Genomic DNA, 23,841 nt, shown 5'->3' on the forward strand with positions numbered 1-23,841 from the left:
CACAAAGAGTTGGAAATGACTGAGCGACTAATACACATTAACACCAACTTTTTGAGTTTCAGAATTCAAGAACAAAGAACTTAACTACCAAACTATATTATCTTACCTTTGCTAGGTTTGTCTTCAGTTGTATTTGCCAGTAAGGGAGCAGTAAGGACATGCATACAGTGCTTGTAGAAGAAACCCAGAAATTCAGTCTTTTCTGTTTTCTAAGGAATCAAAAACACTTTCATGAATTTTAACTGCACTGGTTCCTACCCGCAATAAAAATTATACTAGCATGAAAAAGAGAAAAATGCCCGTGGCTTACATTGGCAGTAGCCAACATGTTTTCTGGATCAACTAATGTTCGAAGCAGGCCCATAAGCTGGACTGCTCCTCCAAGTTCAGGGTCTGTATCACAAATCATATGTTCTATGATGAGGTTGATGAGCAAAATATCCTGTTGAGAAAAATGCATATAATAAGGATCACTTATTATAGGAGAGAATGGAAAGAATACATACTATGACATATGCTACTGCATTACGCCTATATTTTGTTAACTGCAAACCAAATACTTGACTGACTTAATAGGATAGGATAGTGAGCAGTTTCCCTAAGTATGGTATAGGCACATTACACAAACAGTACCAAAACAAAAAGGAAGTTCCTTTCTCTATTATCTTTAAATCCCCTTGATTAAAACAATGTTTAGCTAGAATTTATACTATTGTTCCTTCACTGCTATAGATTCCTTCTATTTATGGCAAATACTAACTGTATCTGTTCTCCATTTATGGAAATGATGTAAAGTTTCCATTTAAAATAAATTGAAGGAAAAAATAGCTGATACCTAAATGTCTCAAATTGGAGGAAATAGGATTATGTTATTTAGAGAGCACACAGGAGAACATATATAGATATTCCAAATGACACAGAAAACTGACTGTTAATTTTCCTGATGCTCTACTATGATTGGTTTTCGTGGCTCATATAGTAAATAAAAACTGAGGGATTCAGTGAGAAAATCTCTGCTCATGCCTATATATGCAGTAGTAGGACCGACAAGGAGAAAATGCAGACAGTATATGGAAATGATGTTCAAGACTGGGAATCAAGAAGACTACAGCACATGAATAAAGTACACCGATGTGTGCTCAACTAGTGGCTTACACGGCTAACAATAATAGTCCTTAAAAAACCTATATGTTTATTTAGGTTTTCAAGATAGGACTATTTTATAAAAGCAAAATATAATATTAAACAGTTCAACCTGGCACTTCCTGCACCTACCCTGACACTATAATTTTCTTGTAAAATTATTAAATATACAAGTTTCTAGGCATTCCACTTCATTTTGACATCACATTAAGATCTTTTTAAAAAGTAAAAAGTATTTTCTATTTTTTAAAAATACGATAAGCTGGAATTCTGCATATATGTTTTTTCTAAGAGATGTCTTTTTTACCTCATCCCTTAAGAAGGAATTCAGGGCAGGATAGTATTTTTAAGTAACAAAGCACTTTCAAGATTTTATAGAGGAAGGAGGAAGTAAAAACTCAGGATCATTGGTTTAATTATCTGAAAACAGAGCACACACACTTAGTGCTTCCAGATACACCATGTACCACAGACTCTGGAAGCACCTTTCACATCACCAGGATACACTCTAACTGACTCTGAAATTGAAAGGTGTTACAGGAGATGTGTAACACACACACACAGGGTGTGTGTGCATGCCTCATCATTCTTATTGATTTTGAGACTCTCTCCCTAACAAAACCAATGTTTTCCTCGGGAAATTATTCATAATTCCACAAAGAGAAGAACAATTTATTGACTAAATGATTTAAACAACACAACACAGCAGGTTAATTTCAGAATTAAGAAACTTCATCTCAAAAACTTTTTCATCTCAAAAACTTTTAAAGAAATTTAAGTTGAGCATTATCAAATAACTGCTGTAAGACAATTTATAGACTGAGACAGGAGCAAATTTAGGAGAATAAGTCAGGATATTATGGCTATACTTTTCTCAAACATTAATTATTTAAATCTTTAAGAAATGAATAATAAATATAGTTAAAGCTCCCCATGTATAAATACTTACTATTAGCGCAAATAATATTTACCTTGTTGGTTATTTTTTGCTCTGTTAACTTCTTACTTACATCATCATTCTGTTGTGCCTCCTGCATGACAAACTCTCGTACCATGGATGGGTTATATTCAACCAAGTATGAGAATATATCAGTAGCAGCACTTCGCACCTGTGTATCATCCATGCCCTGCAGATAAAAAACACTTATTTCTCCTATAATAAAAACACAAAACTTGCAGCTATATAAATCCAAAATCTAACAAATAATAATAATTAAAAAAAGGGAGGTCAAGGAAATTCTGCCATATGTAAAGTTCTTGTTCTATGGATAGTTATACTTTCTATTCCTATTTATTTTTCTACTTTAACATTTCAATGAATAGGCTGCAAAGTTAACAAATTATTAAAAATATGGAAAACTCCTGTGAGTGTCCTTTCAGTACTGTGTTACAGGCTATCTAATACTAGGACTTCATAGCTTTTTAACTTTATGTAATACTCAACTGATATTAAATATTGGCTATAATCAAATAGTTGCATGTTACATAAAAAATACAGTACTTTGTGGATTAAAAATATAATGGGAATTAAGTATAAGGAGAAATAAACTTACAAGGATGACTTCTAAAGCTGGTAATATACCCATGTTTGACAAAGTCTTGAAAAAAGCATCTCTGTTTTGAGGTTGTAGCGTTTGGGAGAATGCACAAAATTCTTTTAAAAAGTTAACCTGAAATTAAGAAAAAAGGTAAGTAATTATAAAAGGTATGTTGTTTTAGCTTCATGCCCTTCATAATATCAAATTTCTTACCAACTCTTGTCTTTTTTCCTCATCTGTTGCTTCATCTGTTAGTTGTGCAAACAAATCTGTCAGAAATTTTTCATCTTCCTGTGAAATCAAAGGATAAATTATGCTAATAGTAAGAATTACTTTTAAGATGCTATTATAGAAGATATAAATTGTAATAACTAGAAAAGGGGAGATGGTATTGGCAATGCTGTTTTTTAAAAGAAAAGTAAAAAAACTATTAAAGAATAAATTGGGGATTTATAAGGATATCCTTTGTATCTTGGCAAGGTTCTATTTCCTGTCTATTTAAGGGCCACATTATAAATATTTTAGGTTTTGCATTCTCTACCACAGCTACTCAATTCCACTGTTATGTCAGGAAGCGACCATAGGCAATGTCAGTGAATGGGTATGGCTGTGTTTAGAACTTTATTTACAAAAACAAACATGGTTTATACACTCATAGGGTTTATACACTCGTAGGGTTTCAAAACCTTAACCTTAGAAGTTAAGGTTCTATAACCTCTCAAATGAAGACAAAACTTCCTTCACATTTTAAAAACAGAAATTATTCAATTACTTAAAAAGCTAAATTCAAAACTTTTAAAGAAACATTATTTAAAGATTTTCACATACACAGTAATTTAACACATAATCAAATTATTCTGAAAATGAGTCAAATGATACTCTTATAGGATACTAATCTGAGCATGTGTAAGTTAAGAGGACAGAACTTGGAAATAACATATGTTGTCCTATTCTTACCTCTTTATAATTGAGACACAATTAAGAAATTTGCCCAAAGCCCAATCACAGTTAGCAGGGAGGTGGGTAGAACCTTCCTGACTGCCTGTTCAATTTTTTTCTGCCACTAGTTAAAATTTTGTTTTAATTCCATACTACCACATCAAGTAGAAGTAAATTCAGTAATACATGCCCTACAGTCATGCCTGAGTCACCTCCCGTTAGTTTATAAACCCCATACTCACTGCTGCAAGTGCCCAAGAAACACTCTGTGATACTAGGTATTCCCACCTTTACTTCTACAGTGCATATGCCATACCTCAAATGGCATCCAATATCAAGATCCACTTCGGATATATCCCAAATAAAAATCTAATGATTAAAAAACAATCTCTGCACTTCTGCGAAGTATAGAGAATTAAGAACGCTCCACAGTATTACATAGTATATAACCAGTCAATGGTAAGGCTTATGACCATGTACAAGGTGGGTAAGAACCTGCTTTAATTACTCCTTGTCAAAAAATTCGTAAAACTCTTCTTTCTTCACAGCAGCACTTTGGATATAAATGCTCAGCAACAAGAGAACAGAAGGACTACAGCACTGGCAGTCAGCATTTTACAGAGCATACTGCAGGGAAACAAAACTTAACTTGAAATTATTCATACTTAATGTGTAAAACTGGCATTTTACTGGTATGAAGACCAAGAAAAACAAGTGACAGATCCCTGTGAAACAAAACAAACAGAACTATGTGGAGCTAAATAAAAGGACCAATAGCACTTAGGACTATCCAAGGAAACCAGGAATCAAAACTATACGAGAACAAAGGATCTGTTAGGTAGCTAGCAAAAACTACCTCCTTATCAAAAAACAAATGAACATTAGTACCAGAACCCTTCTTCTTCCATTATCAATCACAATACACTAAGTAGAGGAATACTGTTGTAGTTACCAAATTGTATTGCTTGTATTATTCGTATTGAATGAAAAGTAGGTCAAATTAGTCAATGTCAACTGGGCTTATCACTAGCTTCAGAAAAGCAGTTTTGGTAATATTGACCTTTCTATTTGAATTCATATATATGTGTATGTATGCGTGTGTTTATGTATACATATGCATGTATGTATTATATATATATGGTTTTGTCTATATATATACACACTATATATATATATATAGACACAGACACACACACACACACATATATATAGTGACAAAACCAGGATCACTGAAAATATAGCAATTTTCTAAAAAGGAATAGACAAAAATTAAATTTACAGTTTTATTCATAACATAGGCTACCAAGCAGCTCTTGCTGACATTTATTCGCTTCATTTTTTAATATAGCAAATCCAGGTTCCAAATAATTGTTCTATTTGTAGATCTGGGGTGAGGTCTTAGAGCTCTCCAATCCCATCGCATGTGTGTTACTGTCCCAGGATTCTGGGTGGGATCACAGCACACAGGGTGTGCAGCTCACACGTCTTGACACCGTGAAGGCGTGTCTCAGTGGACTAGACTAAGTCATGCGCCATGGGATCATTTACTGAGAGATTCTCTGACTTCGGGGCCGCTACAAATGCAGATTACCAGCCAGCTCAGAGATCTGGATTGTGGGTTTTGTGCAGAATCCAGGATGCATCCTAGGTAGTTCTGATGCAAGCACCCTAACACACCACACCTGAGAGACTGGGCATACTATAAAAAGAAAATTTGGAGTTTAGGTTTAATAGGCGATTAGTAGATATTTAAAATAATACTCAAGAGTCTTGTATCATGTTCAATGTTTTACAAGCATGCATCTTATTTAATCTTCAGATGACCTTATAGGGTAGATACTAATATCACCAACCTTAAGATTAAGAAGCTGAAGCTTTTAAGAGATTAAGGAAGTTGCCCAAGTCACACAGCTATTAAGTGACAGGCAGAGCTGAAACTCAAATACAAGTCTAACCTCCCCATACTCTCATCCATTACAAAAGCATGCCTTTTGGTAGGGAGACAGGCAGCTGTAACCTGCCAGCCTCTTCTATATTCTCTTGACCCTAAAGCTAGACCTTTAGTAAATAATTACCCCGGAGTTCTCCAAATATTATAGAATTTGTATTCTATATTTAATGATATATTTCTTGGCTTCTATTTTTTCTTTCCTGTTCCAATCTATTCGGTTTTATGCCTAATTGATAGTTTAATATCCCTAAAATTACATTCAATTGTTTCATTAAGATCCTTTCCCTATAATTTCTTTGAGCTAGATTTTTTTAAAAATCACCTTTATTATCCTTAATCCAAACACAACCTTCTGTGTCCCACAGTATTATATATAATTTCTTGCAATATCATCAAAGTAAATACCTTTAAACAAAAAATAAAATTCAACTTAAGTGCCTAAAGGAACAGAAAATTTTTCCTGATTGGGCATCTTTTTAAGCAGAAAAAAATAAATAAATAAAGAATGATCTAACTTACCTGTAACATACCAACAATTTCTACCTTATTGAAAAAAATAAAGGAGTGAAGTGTTGATAACATATTTTCTTCGAAGACTGAAGGGGTAGGTAGAACCATATCTTGTATATACTGAACTCTGTACGTCTGATGAATTTTTTGTTTCAACTCAGGATCTGATATGGGAATCACTTCTTTAAACTTGGCTGTTTTTGTTAGAAATTCCCTATGTTTTCGTGGTTGTGATAAAGCAGGATCATATTCTAAGCATCCAATGACGTCCATTATACATTCCTCAGAGAACATAACTTCAAAAAGAGCAGTTCGATTCAAGAGGAAGATGCCTTTGATAATTTCATACAAGTGGTGCAGTCCTTCAATATTTTCCAAATCCTCACACACATGAAAAAGCTCTAAGAGCTTTTTAATATAACCCTCATTTTCCAGTGCTAGTGCAAGTTTTTCACGACGCAGGGGAGAAGGTAAGGATGACGCCACAAGTTCTGCAATTTCCTCAAGACGACTTAATTCACAAGATGGCAATTCTAAACCTGGTGATGACATATCATCGAAACGCTCCTCTTCAGACTCATCTACAAGGTCCTGAGTGATGTCCACTGATGGGTCCTTTCCTTGAACCTATTAAACAATATTTGTAATAGCTGAAGTATAATCAAAGCAAATCTAAATGATATTCTTAGATATAAGAAACATATAACCAAACTCTAATGATGATTTTCAAGATTAGAATTTTCTTCAAACTTGACACAAATGCCTGCTTTTCTAAGCACATTTCTATAAATAATACACACTTTTGATTTTAAGGAAGGAAGTTCAAAGTTCAGAAATGTAATGAGCTTCCTCATAAGTACAAGGTTTATCAGCAGTGGAAACATTCTAAGATCCACTAAAGTATCAGTGACTGTTACTTAAGAGTGCCCTGCAGACCCATAATAAAGAGGCCTGATGGTAAAACACCCATTCATCAACAGACCAGGGCAAACCCCAGAAACACTCCTAGCATTATGCTATGGTACATCCATTAAACTCTTTAAAGTTTAAGTAAAATTCAAACAAATGCTGTGACCATAGAAAATACGTTATCATTGCAGGCAATAGAAAAATATTTACTATCAGTTAATTTAGAAACCAAAGGAAAAGAGCACATACAAACTGGCTTTGGACCAAAGTGGGTCACTGATCTGGTATAAATGCTGGCTGCTAGCCCAAAACTATGATTCAGAACAAATGAGCTTGGAACAAGTGCACCCACATAAAAATAAAACCACACAAAAAGGAACGTAACCTATATGTAGTAGAGCTATGCCCTGAGAATACCTGCTTAAAGTTAAGTAACCAAACCATGAAGTTTTCCTTTCTACACATCCAAACCTTTACCTTTCATGATCCCCTAGAAGCTCTAAAGTTTGTCATAAATCCCAACCTTATGTCAGTGTAGGGACTCTAATTATAAAAAACTAACTTATAAGTCTTCATAATTAAATATAATTTAAGGTAAAAGAAACTTTTTACAAAAGGTCAAAGACAAAAAATATTTTGGAATGAGATGAGTTGTGCTCTCTTGGCCCTATAATCTGACACTGGCATTAAACCAGCTCAAAAGGCCAAACTGAATGGCAAAGGGATGGAAAAAATAAGCCTCATATGAAATGACAAACAAACTTAAGTTGCTTAGAATGGTCAAGAGATGTTGATGAGTATCAGAAGGGAAGAAGACCTGGACTAAGTCTTGAAATATGCTGCAAGGTGACACCATCTTGACCTTAATCCAGTGGGCAGAACCTCTAAAAGGAGGCCAGGCACATTCACAGCTTGTACCTGGCATGGTCTCAAGTTGGCTCTGGATTTTTGAAATTACACAAGGTCTCACCACAGCTTTAGACTCCTAATATTCAAGCTATGGCTTTACCTATAGAAACATGGTAGGCATCTGATTACAAAACCAAATGAAAAGGGATGAGAGCCTGTAATTGTACTGAAAATGATATCTTCTTGAGTGAACTCACAAATATGAAGACTCGACAGGTAATCCAAAAGGCCTGTGTTTAGGAATCTGATCTGCTTAGGGAAACGAGGTGAAATTCTAATATTTGACAAGTATGTTTCAGTCTTGCTTTCAGAACAGAAGCAATTTGAGAATGAAAATTTAAAAAGGAAACAAGGCTAAGCTAGAAGAAAGAGCTTTCCTGGAGAAAGGATATATCTCAGAAGTCAATCTGGATATAAAGAAAATGAGACTGTGAAGACCATAAAAGATGTGCAATCAGGATCATAAAAGTCACTGAGAAATGACACTTTGAACATGAACTATGTAACTATATCAGAAAAAAACAACAAAGCAGGCATGATTCTCAGGAATGTTACTATAGAGAAAAGTATACAAGTACTACAAGTGTCCCAAGAGAAAATGAAGAATTTATGGTGTTACAGACTAAGGAAAAGTATAATAAAGGTCTGAGAATTTTAAAGAAGACCCAGGCCCGACAGTAACAGACTGAGTCCAGGTCTGAGTTAAATACTAGCCTAATAAAAGACTGTGTGCAGGGTGGGACTGTTCATCTCAGGTAAGTGAAGAGGAAACAAGATTTGTGTGAATAACAGATACTTTCAGCACCACCCTGAGCTCATCAATTTCATCTCTTTCTACGGGAGAACTACAAATGACAAAATCTAGAGGAATATGCTATAAAAACAACTGCATGGGGCAGAAAGCAAAGAAAACATGAAGATGGCATAAATACATATTTGTTAGTTTTTCACCTGTTAAGAGAAGGAAAGGGACAACTAAACAGGTTAATTTATGCAACACAGTTGAGTAGAATGATATAGCAGAAATAAACTTTGCAAGTTAAGGAAAACCTGTGTCTCAAGAACACAGGCTTCCATAGTCTATTAAGGTAGTGGCTCTCAAATGTCATGGTTCACCAGAGTCACCTGAAACAGGCACTGACAGACAACTGCCAAACCTGGCCCACTACCTGTTAATAAAATTTTACTGGGAAGAGAACGATGTTCATTCGTTTGTTGTCTATGACTACTTTCTCAGTACAACAGCAGAACTGAGTAGCTAAACAGTAGTTAAACAGTGTAGTATACAAAGCCTAAAATATTTACTACCTTACCCTTTAAACAGAGAAAATCTGATCCAGAAGGTTTATTAAAACTGATACCTACCTAAAACAGAATTACTGGTACCTACTCATAGAGTTTCTAATTCAGCAGATCTGGGATGGAGGTCTCATAATTTGCATTTCTGTAAGATCCCAGGTCATGCTCATCCTGCTGGATCACACCTTGAGAACCAATGAATTAAAGAATCTGCTGAAAGTTATTTCTTCTCCAGATAAAATAAACGTGAAGATAGAGAAAGTATCTTTAGGATATAATGGTCTACATGAGTCTTTAATAAGAAAAAACAGCTTGAGCCACTAGAGTGCATTATCAATGACCATTCACAAAAGACTGTGGAGATATTACCACTAGACTGAGGTACTAGGAATTCCACTAAGGAATTCTGGAATCAATTGAGAACAAAAATGATGAAACTGAAGAGATAGTCAAGAGTCACAAGAAGTTACTGAACAAAGAGTAAGATAATCAGACTTCCATTTCAAAAAAGATACTCTAGCTGTGTAGATCTGGGATGAATGCAATAAACCAAGCAAGAAATGATGGTAGCTTAGAAAACCAATAGCAGTAAAAATGAAGATAAACGAACGCACTGAAGACTTAAGAGTTTAAGGACTGAATGGACAGAGAGGATGAAGGAAGGATAAACATGTTTCTGACTTCAGCAACTGAATGGCATTTACTGAGATGAGAGAGAGAGGAGAATGAACAAATCTCAGTGAGATTATGCTCAGTTTTAGACTACTGAATTTGAGATGCTAGTAGCACTCATGGAGGACAGCTCTGAAAGGCAGGTGAAAATAAAACTCTGGAGTTCAGCAAAGGTCTGGACTGGGTATGCTGGTGTCAATAAACTGTGCTTTCCTATAAATCAAGTTTTTCACAGATAGCACTAATCTATATGAAATGTGTCTCTGCATTTTAAAGTATGAGGCATTAGCTTAAAGCACAGCAAAAAACAAAACGCTTAAAATGAAAGCACGTTAATTTTCTAATTTTAAATTACCTGACATATCTTCTCCCAAATTTCATCACATCCAGCTTTTTCTTGAAAGCTGAGGGCCAAGTCATAATTTTCTGCTTCAGACCACACAATCAAAGTGTCCTTAAGAGAAAAAAAGAAGTCTGAACGATTAACATATATTACCACAAACTACTTTAAAGGCAAATGAACAAAGCAATAGGGAAATGAGAATAGTACTCATTTTTATTTTTTGCAACATTGATATTAGTCATTTCCAAAGTTCTTTTACACTTTATCCAATCTATAAAATGAAAACAACGTTCTCCTTAAAGAAAAGTTGAACCAATATATGAAAAGCACTACAACTGAGCACACAATCCAAATGTGTCAAAAGATACAAACTAAAGTTATGTCAGTTTGCTTGCACATTCAGTCACATTTTATGCTCTAGTCAAAATGGCCAAAGAGAAAGTCCTGAGTATTTTAATAACAAGGGTATATTAGGAGGATGGGATTAATAAAATAAACATAATTCCTCCTCCTAATTGTCAGTATCCAGTGTTCTTTACCTGCGGCACTTGAGGCCCGTAACATCCTTCAAATTAGCAGTTAAATTTGTAATATGTGAGCATTTATCTGGACAGAGGTTTTTTTTAAACTTTTACCAACATTCAAGAAGCAAGATGCTCCTAGCACCCCTTTATTTTTCATACTGACTTTTTTTATGACAGTAAGTTTAATAAACAGTTCTTACTAAAGATGTAATCTCAACAAGACACCACAATCACAATGCCAAGACCACTTTACATTTGCTGTAGTACAGTCTGTATTCTACAATATGCATGGTATAATATTTATGGGGTTTAAGATATCTTTTCAAGCTTGTGTTAGTCGCTTAGTTGTGTCTGACTCTTTGCAATCCCACAGGCTGTAGCCTGCCAGGCTCCTGTGTCCATGGAATTCTCCAAGCATGAATGCTGGAGTGGGTTGCCATTCCCTTCTCCAGGGAATCTTCCCAACCCAGGGATCAAACCTGGGTCTCCTAACACTGCAGGCGGATTCTTTACCATTTGAGCCAACAGGGAAGCCCCTTCAAACTTAATGACTATATAAAGAAAAATAATTCAAACTGATTAATAAGTGAAAAAAGCCAAGCCAAAGTGAGCTGAGCATCTGGTTGGAATGATTAAGATTCCGTATTGAAGAGGAAACCTAACTGTATTTTAAGGTATCTTAAAGGATCTATTATTTCTTATACTTTTTACTACCTTGGCAAGGACACTTGATTGTACACAAACGGATCCCATGTTCAAAAATCTGTCTGCTAAACTTCATATAAATTCTATTCAATTATTTAACTATCAATCATGAGGCCAATAATCTCTTACTGAACTAAAGTGATGCCAGCCAGAAGTACATAAATGATCCTGACTGGGTTGTGCAGCATTACTAACAAGATAAATCCACAAGTCTTACTCAGAATTTTTAAAAAAAGAACTCAAAAGAGTCCTTTTTATTACCTTCAAGAACTTCTAGAGATCCCAGGCAAGCAATCTGTTCCACAGTGACTGAGTAGCTATTCAAACTCAAAATAATTTACATTAACAGTGTAAGATCAACACGGCAGAAATTATTCAGCTGGGTGGCCTCCCTGAGCCTCAGTCTGTCTTTAAATAAGTGAGATAATACATACTGTTTTGAAAACTGGTACTAACATAAGATTCACTGGAAGAAGTCTAAAACCACCACCACATTAGTAATGAGTTTAATACAACTAGAAGCAACTGTTCTGCTACAGTGTATATTCAGAATCATCTGGAGGCTTAATCAGGGCACAGCTAGAAATATGCCCTTAATTACTCATTTGACAAATTTTTAAGTTTGAAAATTTTTAGGGACTGCTCCTCTGTTTTCCTTGAAGAGCCTAATTTTCACCAAATCATCTTCCTTATCATCCAACAACTATAGGTTAAAACATATAGATTTGTTCATTCATCCTCAAAACAAATTCAGTCTTTTCTTTTTCTAAGGATGTGCTTTTACTATTCAGCCGACTGAAACCTCAAAATGCGAGTTTAAGTATATCGAACATCAAAATCAAATACTCTAGTCTCCAGCCATTCCAAAAGAACCTGAAAGTTTTCTTAGGAACAACAAATACAATAGTGTTAATAGACCATTAAACCATCAAGAAAATATTTCATATTGTACCAATGCTTGTTGGACAAATAAAATAAAATTAAATAAATTTAGGAGTAAATATCAAATTTCCTATGTATTATCTGTGTGACCTCAAGCAAATCACAAACTTTAGGTATCATCTAATATGCAAAGTAAAACTAACCTCCCTCTAATAGTATTTCAATGGTCAATGAAAAAGCACTTTATAAATCATTTATAAATAAATATATATAAATGTGTTGGTAATATTTTTTAAGTTATTTTATATCTGCACCTTCAGAGCAATGAGGAGCCTGATGATAATTTCAGTGGCTTTGTAGAGAATTCAGTATTATCTATCTGTGTATATTCTGAATAAACACCAATTTTGGTGACAGTGCTTGTAGGCACTGAAAGGTTTCCTTTCAGATATCTCTTGCATCAGAAGGGTACAAGAGAGTTTACTCAAACTGAAAGTTCTTAAAAAACTGTTACATCATTATAAGGTCCTGCTCAGGCTATGTAAGAAATCAGATTCATATTCATACCAAGTTGCTGTATAGAGATAGGAATGTTCCTCCGGCACTACTAGCATTCACAACAGCAAAGGAAGGAGCTGATTATTTCACCAGTGGTCACTTTTTAAATTCTCTTTAGGAGAGAAAATTGTGTTATTTCAGATGTAACTTGTGAGAAATAAGGCTCAGCTGGTCAAATATCTGAAACTGTATTTTGGAATTAAATAGGCAAAACATGTAATCTGCTCCAATTTCTCACTGTAAGGAATCAGATGGTAAATCTTCCTTTAATCACCAAACCAAGAGGATAATATTCAAGATAAAGCACATCATCTTCAAAATTTTACCTGTTGTTTCTGGTATGCAGTATTTGGATTTATTTTGGATTCTAAAAGTAGAGAACCTAGGAAAGAGGGAAAAAACACACACATTCCATTATGTAACTGCAAAGCAGCAACACTGTATTATTCCCTTACATACACACACATTTCCTTTTTCAATGTCTGATGCGCATACAACTTCAGTACAGGAAATATTACTTTAAAACAATACGAATTTAAATATAATAGCCTAAAACCTAAGAAATGCTCACTTCATACATGTTTACTTTTAACAAGACAGACACAATCAACTAAAGAGTGAGTACTGGATGGTAACAGAGATCTAACAACTCCTGAGCAGTACAGGTAAGGAAATAGCACAATGTGAAGCCAGATGATCTGGGATTAAATCTCTGATATACACCATTATTGAGAGAAATGCAAATAAAACACGCAAATTAGCACTGTAAATAAAATCTGGCTAAAATAAGAATTTACTGATAAAAGTTTGAAAACATCAGGGATGATTCATTGACCAAGTACATCCCCAAATTGTGATTCACCTTCAGAAAATCTTATATTTTTGTTTAACACAGGAATTACCAAACTTCTCCATCTTCAAACTATCAATTTACTTCTCAGAACAAGCTTAATTTGCTCGTATCTGTTTTTCCCCTGGCAGTATCACAGAATCATAAGACTCAGGGTATTAAAACCAAGTGTTCAATTATATAAATATATACATATACACACACACTTTATCATGTTCCTTTCCATTATGATTTAATCATGGGGTGAATATTGTTCCCTGTGCTATACTATAGGACCTTGCTGTTTACTCATTTTATTTGTAATAGTCAGCATCTGCTAACCCCCCCACTCCTAGCCCATCCCTCCTCTACCCTCCTCTCTCTTGGCAACCACAAGTCCGTTCTATTAATCTGCTTCATAGAAAAGTTCATTTGTGTCATATTTCAGATTCCATATATAAGCGATATCATATGGTGTTTGTCTTTCTGTTGGACTTACCTTCACTTACTATGATAATCTCTTCAATCCATGTTGCTGCAAATGGCATTATTTTATTTATTTTTTTAAATGGCTGAGTAGTATTTCCATTGTATATACGACCACATCTTCTTTATCCATTTACCCTCCTATGAACAAGTTGTTTCCATGTCTTGGCTATTGTAGATAGTGCTGCAATAAACACTAGGGTGCATATCCTTTCCAATTATAGTTTTCTCCAGTTACATGCCCAGGAGTGGGATTGCAGGATCATATGGCAACTCCATTTTCACCTTTTTTTGGGAAGAACCTCCATACTGTCTCCAGTAGCAGCTGCACCAATTTACATTCCCACCTACCGTGTAGGAGGGTTCCCTTTTCTCCACACCCTCCCCAGCATTAATTGTTTGTAGATTTTTTTGATGATGGCCATTCTGATTGGTGTAAGGTGGTATATCTCACTGGTGTTTTTGTTTGCATCTCTCTAATTAGCAATGTGAGCATCTTTTCTTGTGCCTGTTGGCCATCTGTATGTCTTCACAAAGAACAAATTTTAAAACTAGATTTATACCTCTCCGCCTGGAGAGGTATAAATTGTGTTTAAGCTGGAATCAACCAAGTCCAGTTTAAAGACAAGTTCTGGCCCAAAATACTTAAGAAGCATTTTCTCTGCAGCTGTCTCTCATCCAAGGCTTTCCTCTCCTATTACATTTAACAACTGTTTTATCCATTCTAAATAGTGACCAGACACTTGAGAAAAAGGTGCGCTAACATTTCCAAATTGAACTAGCTTTGCTTTAAATTCATTTACTAATTTTGATACTGTCTTGTGTTAGTAATTTACTGACCCTTCACTACCATGTACTCATAATGGTGCTAAATGGTACTGAATATATAAGTAAAATATCAGCATTTGCCAAGTTGTGGTGACTTAACTTGCAAACACCCAATCTAAAAATGGGCAATGGTTCTGAACAGATACTTCTCCAAAGAAGATGGCAGTAACAAGAAAAGATGCTCAACATCATTATTCATTAGATAAATGCAAATCAAAACCAAGAAAAGATAACCATTTCACACCACGTAGGGAGCCTATAATCAAAGACAGATAATGACAAGAGCTGGCAACTGTGTGGAGAAATTGGAACCCTCAAACATTTTTCTTGTGGGTGTATAAAAAGGCATCTACTTAAATCTGGTAGGTCCTCAAAGTGTTAAGAGTTACCAGCAATTCCACTTCTAGGTATATACAAGAGAAATGAAAACATATGCTCACACAAGTATGTGTACATACATGCACAGGAGCATTATTCGTAATAGCAAAAAATGGAAACAATCCAAAGGTCCAAACACTGATGAATGGATAAAGTGAAATACTATTCAGCTATACAAAGGTACCAAGTTCTGATCCATGCTATAACAGATGAACCTTGAAAACATAAGTGAAAGAAGCCAGTTACAAACGACCACATATTTTAGGACTGTGTTTATATGAATTGTCCAGAATACGCAAATTTAGTGGATATGCAGATTGGTGGCTGCTTAAGACAGGGAGGAAGGGGGAACAAATGGGTGCTAATGGGTACATGATTTCTTTTAGAGGACAAAAGGTTCTCTCACTGCGGTGATAGTTGCATAACCCTGTGACTATACCAGAACATACTGAATCATACACTTTAAATGAGTCAATTAGCTGGCATGTGAATTCTGTTACCAAAAAACCCCCTAAAGTGTAAATAATCATATGATGGAATACCATACAATGTTAATGAACCAAATATATGTAAATGCAATAATGTATATGAACCTTACAAACATGAATGAAAGAAGCCTCAGACAAATGTATATCCCGTAAGTCCATTTACATAAAGTTAAAAAAGTGCCAAATATTAATCTATGGTGTTAGAAGTTAGATTTATTGCGGGGAAGCGGGAGAGAGAGTGACTGAAGAGACATGAACCGGGCTTCAAGAATACTGGTTATGACGTGTTTTTTTTTAAGAGAAGGGGTAAAACAACACATGGCATAGGGGCTGGAACTATTTTATCACTTCAAGTTGTGATTTCAAGAAACACACACCTGACTTGGCAGCTGCTAAAATGAAACACCCAGCATTGGTAAAACTGTTATTTTTTAAGAACCAGTTTCCATCCCCAGTCCCTGTTCATTTGTTTCAAAACTCTCACTAATGTTACAGCATTAGGAGGACTAGAAAGGAAAAACCAATTACAAATTATCTGAAGTTTGAAGTGCTCCCTCCCAAAGTGCTGGCTAAAACAAGGATAAGCACATATCACAAGTTTCAGGTGTTAAAAGGCTTTCTTTCTCCTGGGGCACTCAAGATTCAGGGGAAGTATCTCTCCTAAAACCCATTTCAGCCATATCCCATGGTTTTAGTCTAAGATACAACTTAAGGTAGTCCAGTTCTGGTCCCCAAGTACCATGTTCCCTAAGATGTCAGTAGGTTGTAGAGGCTGGACCATGGAAAGCAACCTTTTAATTGGGAGACTAAGTAAGATAATAATGGAAAGACATGATGCTGATATATGGCAGAAACCAACATAATATTGTAAAGCAATTATCCTTCAATTTAAAATAAATAAAAATAAATTTAAAAAGAACCCAGAAAGACCTATTTCTAGTTTTATTCCTAGCCCATCTATTAGGTTCCCCACCCCCACCTCTCAGTTCCTATTGGATCAAGTTATAAGCACTTATCCGATCAACCAAAAAAGAACCAGCTGAGTGTCAACATGTGCTTACATAATCTTTCCCCCAACAAGTTTGCTACCAGTCGCTACAGTGGTGAGAACAGTGGTTCCACCCTAATAATAAATGAGTGTGGAAGGGGTGCAGAGTTCAACTGTAGGTGAGAGGTATTTATCACGGTCGCAGAGAAAACAAGGGGAGAAAGAAGAGAATAATCCTTAACAGGAGACCTTAAGCAAGATCAAGGGAGTTAAAGAAGACACATGCTTTTGATCATGGATAGATCCAGCATATATAACTTAACAACTGAATCACATATGCAAAACAGCTCCCCACCCCAATTTGAGAAACATATTCATCCTCTCCAATGAAATAGATGCCTTCCTTTATCCTCCAAGGGGAATTCATTCTGACCACCCCGCTACGATACCATCTCTTCACACATCTGAGAAACCTCACATATTTGAGAAAGACACCCTTACACAGACGAGAGAAAGACAAGCCTAAAGAGTAAACCCCAATATCAAGACTTGAAAAAGGCCTTCCCACTTGAATGACTCAGAAGGAAATATGGAAATGCAAAAACAAGAGAGACTGATGAAGCTAAGGGGAATGCATCAATTAAACTTGTCATTGTAGAATCTATCACAGCAAAATCAACTACCCTCAGGTGAACTAAATACTCCTGCACAGCAAATGCTTGCCAGTCCATCCCAAAGTTCTGATACACCCACAAGTCGATATTTATGCATATATATACTTCAAAAAATAAAAGAGGGTCCTTAACTCTCATTTACTATTACCAAAACTGAACATCAGCACAACCCTTTTGGAGGATCATTTATCTTTATCTATGAAGCTTTTAAACACATACTAATCTTTAGTCTAACAAGCCTTCTAGGAAATTATCCTATGCCCTCATACAAGTGCCAAGCATATGAACAAAGATTTCATTAGCAGTGTTTGTAAAGGTTAAAGAAAATTAGAAACAATGTCTGTGCCAGCTATACTCACAGTGTGGGGATCTCAAAAGGCCTAGAAAATCAAAACTATTTTCATAATATTATTAAGAGATTAGTTGCCCTTTTCATTCTTATTCTCTGTGTGTCTACATTGATACTGCAACAGACTGAATGCAGAAGCAGAAAAGAATCTTTTAAAAAAATTAAGTTGGACATTAAAGAGATATGTAAAAATGTAAAAGAAAAGACTTTTGAAGTCTAAGCTTTAACGTGGTAAACACTGATATTTTTTGTTTAAACAAATAAAGCTTTCAGAGGTCCTCAGTTTTAATACATTAAAGGTATCCTAAAGGAAAAAATTTGAGAAATGCTACTGTCAATAATGCTATACTTTGTGAAACTATGCTAGTTTTAGATGAGATAGAACTGTATGAAAACGTGAAAGTGTTAGTCAATTTGTGTATCCTGACACAAACAGATGCCCCAAACATACTGATAAAAGGGAGGTCTATACACTCAGGAAATAGGAAGACAATGGTAAAGGGGAAACTGCCCACTCATAACATAACCAAGACAATCACAGGTAAGGCTGTTATGAACTGACAGCAAGAAAAAGTGACCATAAAACAGTACAACTATGAGTATAAATATTTAAATCATTAAAAATGTTCCCTCTCTACTTCACATCTTGGGTCTCCTATAAAATAAAACGTGATTAACTTCCCTAGTATCCTCTTGCAAACTCCCAACACAACCCTATCAAAACGAAACAAACACCCCCAGGGATAGGGTAAGAGCACTTAGTACGTGCAAAAGAAGTGAAATGAGAGAAGGCAAAACTAGTGCCTGCAGTATGGATCCGGCTAGGGACAGCTTGTTTGCTGTTCTAATAAACACACCACACAGTATATGCGTGCTCAGTCACAGGCTCCTCTGTCCATGGAATTTTCCCCACACGAGTAGTGGAGTAGGTTGCTATTTCCTACTCCAGGGGACCGGCCCCACCCAGGGATTGAACCTGCATCTCCTATGTATCCTGCATTACAGACAGGATTCTTTAACCACTGAGAATAATTCATGCAAATCTTTTAAAAGAGAAAGATTTTATATTAAAAAAAAAAAAAACAAAAAAACTAGGTTTTTGGCTGGGTACAGTAGAAAAAGATCCCAAAACTATCCAATCAGAGAATCAATGCACCAAGACTTAAAGTTAGAAAAAATAATACCTCTCAGGGTTGCTTTTGAGTATTAACTGAATATACAGTGCCTGACCCAGAACCTAATACGTAACCAGGACTAAATACTCTCTTTTTTAATAGCATGATCAAAGTATCATTTCCCTGGCATCACTTTATTTCTGAATAGTAGAAAAATTAGTATTGATAACAATGATCTAGAAACACATTATAAACAAAAGACTAAGCATCACAGGCTCATTGTACTGCTTAAGAAAAACATTCTAGTATACAATATTTAGGAAGCATTCCATAATTGTTGAGACTTAAATCTTCTGTTATACAGTTTAATTTAGCTGGAAAATTCACTTGTTCAAAAGTATCAAAAGGAATTAACGTAAAACCAAAAATCTCACCTGCATAGGAGATTAGTGTAATGCTTTAAACCTATAGTAGATTGGTATTCCAGGTCCCTCCCACTCAATTTTGTGGACCACAAAGGCACTTAAAAACTAAAATGAAAGCTCAGGAAAAAAACTTGGTAGTGTTACATTAAGGTCTCACACCTCTGTCAGCCTTCAACACTCTCTACCCAATTATACACAACATAGCCGATGCCCTGAACTCAAGTTATCACATGTAACAGATGATAACTAAAGGCTTGATTATCCTAAGCCTATTAATTTTCCACAATGCAGGACTACACAAGAGAAAAAAAGTGCATTTAAATCATGTTTTCAAAGTGAAATAGTTCTCCCACTGAGTTCTTCGTGGTAGCTAAATTTTGAAATGCTTATTGTTGCAAGATCATATACTACTTTACTTATTTACAAGAATAACATAGAAAATGCTGATTCTATCTCTGTTCATTTCTCACCACAGCGGCCAAAACAAAACAGACTTTCCTACCCAAAGTGTTGACCTCTTCTCCTATTTGTCTACAACCAAGTTCTATCAAGAGGTAGAAGCACAGGATTCCAGTTTTTACCATTAGCTAGCAGTGCTACCCTGAACAAAACATTTCTTCATGTCTCATTTCTTCAGGCCTCAAGTAACAGTGAAAATCAAATCTTTTTAACTCTGAATAAACAAGTCAGAATTAAAACTATTAATGTAAATTAATTAAAACTGTTAATATTAAAAATTTATTGATTTTATTAATAAACATTAATTAAAACTATTGGATGTAAAAAAAAAACATAAAACTTAAAGCAAAAAACATAAAAACACTATTCTTGATGACTGGCAAGTAATCCAGAATAAAGAGTACTGATGTGATTTTATGCTCAAAGATATCCTTCAGTATTCGAAGAAATTCCAATTTCTTTATCAATTCTAAAATTGGTAGGAGGTGGTAAAAATCATAATGGAAAAAAAGAATGATTTGAACATAAAATAAGAGAGTAAGCAACAAGCTAATATGTACAGCATAAACTGGAAGAAAATACACTAAATAATCTTTACTGAAGATGGAAACTTACAAGTACATGGCTATGATAAAACCTGAGAAATTAGGTAATCTATCTTTGTTTTTAAAAAAGGATACATTCCAACAGCGTATTTTGCTAGCAGGAACCCACTGAATAAGGATGCAAATCAGAAAATGGGTTCAGAAGCTAGTGGGACATCTCTCCTCCAAGGCAAAGTGAGCTACAGACTGTCAAGCCAACTCACCTTCACAGGGGAAGGGCACATTTATTTGCCCAGAACAACAAGGACTGACGGAAGACACAAGTACTTCCATTCAAAAACTGCCTTCTTGATTTTTCAGGTTAGTCTATAAGCTCCTCTAACAAGATAAATGACTCACATGGAAAACCAGAAAAAGAAAATTCTGAATTATCCCGTAATGGCAAATGAGGGAAGCACACAATAATGGATAACCCAAGCTAGAAGCCAATGCAAAAATTTCTACCTGTGGCTTGGAGACAAACTACAACTTTAAATATTGTTAGGCTAAAAATTTGTCTTCATTTCCTTTGAAATAAAACTTGGGTCTAAGTATAAAGCAGCAAACGCAAGCAGACAATAATATGGGTGTTTCAAACACACTGTAAACAGTTAATGATATTAATTAAATAATTGATAATACGAGTTTCAAGTCATAGTCAAGAAATCTCATTCAATCTGATACCTCTCCCCGAACTTAGTTTGAACACTGATCTTGCTTTTTAATTAACCTAGCTAAGTGATCTTTGGTTCTTTAGCTTCTCTAGGCCTCAGTTTCCCAATCTGTATATATGGCTAAAAATAGTACCTACATCAGGAAACACCAGAAGATACAACTGGCACACAGCAGACACTCAATAAATTTTGACTATTATTCCTATTTGGAGTTTTCCTGTTAAAAAAAGAATCATCAAAAGTAAAAATTATTTATAAAGGATTCACAAATATCTTGGAATTTTCTAGCCTACTTTTGGATTTAGTTTTCCTAATAACTTATAAATTGAACAAGGGCACAGTCAATTTTTTTTTAGCTCTTTCCCTAACAGACAAAAATGGGGGGGGGGGGGGGGAAGATTCTTGTATTATTGTGGTAAAAGAGTATGATTCCCTATGATAAAATGACATTAGGACTTAATGCTTTAAAGTACTTTAAAGAAAGGACTTTGTATGAGTACAATTAAACACAAGATGTTAAGTTACCTCTTATTTTAAATTATTATGAGATTTCAAAGAATTCATCTCGAATCTACAAATGCTTTCATCTTAAGTTAACCAAACCTATAAAGCCTATACTTTCCAACTCATCACATAAAAAGTTTTCCAAACAAGCAAAAACATAGAACTTAGAGTAGTTGGTAATTATGTGATAGTCATATACCAAAGTAAACTAACACTTCACATTCAAACTTGTATTTTAAGAGGCAAGTAATATAGACCTCAGAAAAATATATCCAATGAATTCAAAACCCTTTAAATGCCTCCAAGAAAACATAGTTTTTCTCTGCTTCTATTTTGGGGGAGCCTTATAAAGTAACCTGTAGGCAATATACTCCAAGTTACTACTTTTCTTTCAATTCAAATTGAAAAGCAATGTCCCTGCAGTCGTCAATTACAGAATGGTGAGCCTTATCTGTTCCATGGAACTGGAGTTCTCTCTAGGAAGTCCAATTAAAATTCCTTAAAATGAGTTTGTAATAATTCAGATACAGAACAACTACAATCATAAACTAAGATAGTTAGCTACCATAAAACTATGGGATATTGTTACAAAACAGGTTTTCATATTGAGAGGAACAATTTTGAAAAAAGTTTTACCCCATGTCAACTTTTTCTTTAAGGGAAATTCACGGTATGCCACCGCGGGAAGTGGCAATCCCTGAAGAGTTGAGTCTTTAAAAATGTGAAAAGCTTATCTTCAAACAACTTGGTCTTTGAACCTTGAGAGCTGTTTCAAAATCTGTGAAGCTTACGCACCACTGGGGCAATCGAAAGGTTCTAGAGATACTTGCCAACTTCTCCCCACCTGTTAACCGAACCAAACTATGAATACATATTTAAGCAATCAAAAAGCTCCGATAAAATGACTCCACACTTGCGGAACGTTTACACAGTGAAATTACACACAAAAACCTTCACTTCTAATGAAAAAGACAACTAGCACTGGGGAAACACCCATCTATCTTCTTACGCAAAGAAATATTTTCTCTGCCTAGTGCACAGTTGCCAGATCCATGAACCAGCGCTGCCAACCTGCAACAGGATCGGAAAGATGCAGCAGTAATAATGTGTTTGGGCGGGGGGCGGGGGAGTACAACAAAATATTCTTGTTCCAAAAAGCGAAACTGTTAAGAACTTTCTTAGCTCCGAGAAAAGTTTCATGCCTGCTCTACAGATGGATGAACTAAGGCAGAAGATCAGTTTAATCAGTACCTTTCTCAAGGTCACTCTGGTGCACAGGAACGGCCCGCTCCGGACTCCCGCGCCCATGTCCCCGACCTCGCCACACTCCCAAGCAGCTCTGCTCAAACGCGCCCGGTCCGCTCGCGCCCGCAAATGCGACCGGGCGCTCAGAAACCGAAACACTCTGAGAGCTCGCCGGGCAGTTCCGGGAGTACAGGGGGGCCGGGGCCCGCCCTGCCCCGAGAAGGCGGCAGCTGTAGCCCCAGCCGCCCTCTTCGTCCTCCCAAGGAGCGGCCCAGGGTTTCCAAAGAACCGGGGAGGTGGCCCAGGGACGCCGGGGAGACGAAGGATTCACTCACCGTCACTCTCGGCCCTGACAAGCAGAGACATGCCCTTCAGGCGCTCCACGTAGCCGGACGACACATGTCCGGTGCCCCGGTCGTCCCACTGCCGGTCCTCGTTGAGGGTGTAAACCTTCACCCGACGTCGGGTGTCGGTCATCTTGCCGCCTGGGGGCCGGGCCCCGCCGGAGTCGCCCGGAAAGGGGGTCCGGGGAAGGCGGGAGCACGCCCGCGACCCGAGGGCTCCTCGGCCTCACTGCCGCTGCTGGCCGCCCCGGAGCCGCGCTGCCGCACGCATGGCCCGCCGCGGGGCCGAGTTCTGGTCCCCGCCTTTCCTCGCCTCTGGCTCCTCGGCGCTATTGTCCAGGCCCGGGGAGCCCTGCCGCCCCAATCGGGGCGTGCAGCGCTTCGCAGCTTCCCGCTCCGCCGCGCTAGGAACTCGGGGCGCGGGTCACTGCCGTGCTCCCGCCTCCGCCATGATCTCAGCCAAGCCGCTTCCCGCGCCGCCGCCGCCTCCTCAGGCCGCCGCCGCCATGTTTTCCTTCCTTATACCTGGCCCTGCCACCGCAGCTGGAGGCTGTGCTCCACTCGCCTGCTTCAAATGTCCGAAGCTGAC

The 23,841-nt window shown here is 36.6% G+C and overlaps 1 protein-coding gene across 3 annotated transcripts in view; it reads right to left on the reverse strand.

Annotated features, from left to right (window-relative positions):
* Positions 1-23,524, reverse strand: part of PPP4R3A (protein phosphatase 4 regulatory subunit 3A) — a 35,193-nt gene extending 11,669 nt beyond the window's left edge. The window contains exons 1-9 of one of the 3 annotated variants that reach the window (XM_061159297.1): positions 23,244-23,524; positions 13,209-13,264; positions 10,226-10,324; positions 6,091-6,708; positions 2,895-2,972; positions 2,697-2,813; positions 2,154-2,270; positions 311-442; positions 107-209 (exon numbers count right to left, since the gene is read on the reverse strand). In XM_061159297.1, the coding sequence (XP_061015280.1) occupies positions 107-209; positions 311-442; positions 2,154-2,270; positions 2,697-2,813; positions 2,895-2,972; positions 6,091-6,708; positions 10,226-10,324; positions 13,209-13,264; positions 23,244-23,385 (1,462 nt within the window). In that variant the 5' untranslated portion in view covers positions 23,386-23,524. The other 2 variants (XM_061159296.1, XM_061159298.1) reach the window with 2 other exon arrangements.
* Positions 23,525-23,841: the final 317 nt, after the last annotated feature.

Source organism: Dama dama, chromosome 13 (assembly GCF_033118175.1).
Source record: "Dama dama isolate Ldn47 chromosome 13, ASM3311817v1, whole genome shotgun sequence".
Taxonomy (NCBI): Eukaryota; Metazoa; Chordata; class Mammalia; order Artiodactyla; family Cervidae; genus Dama; species Dama dama.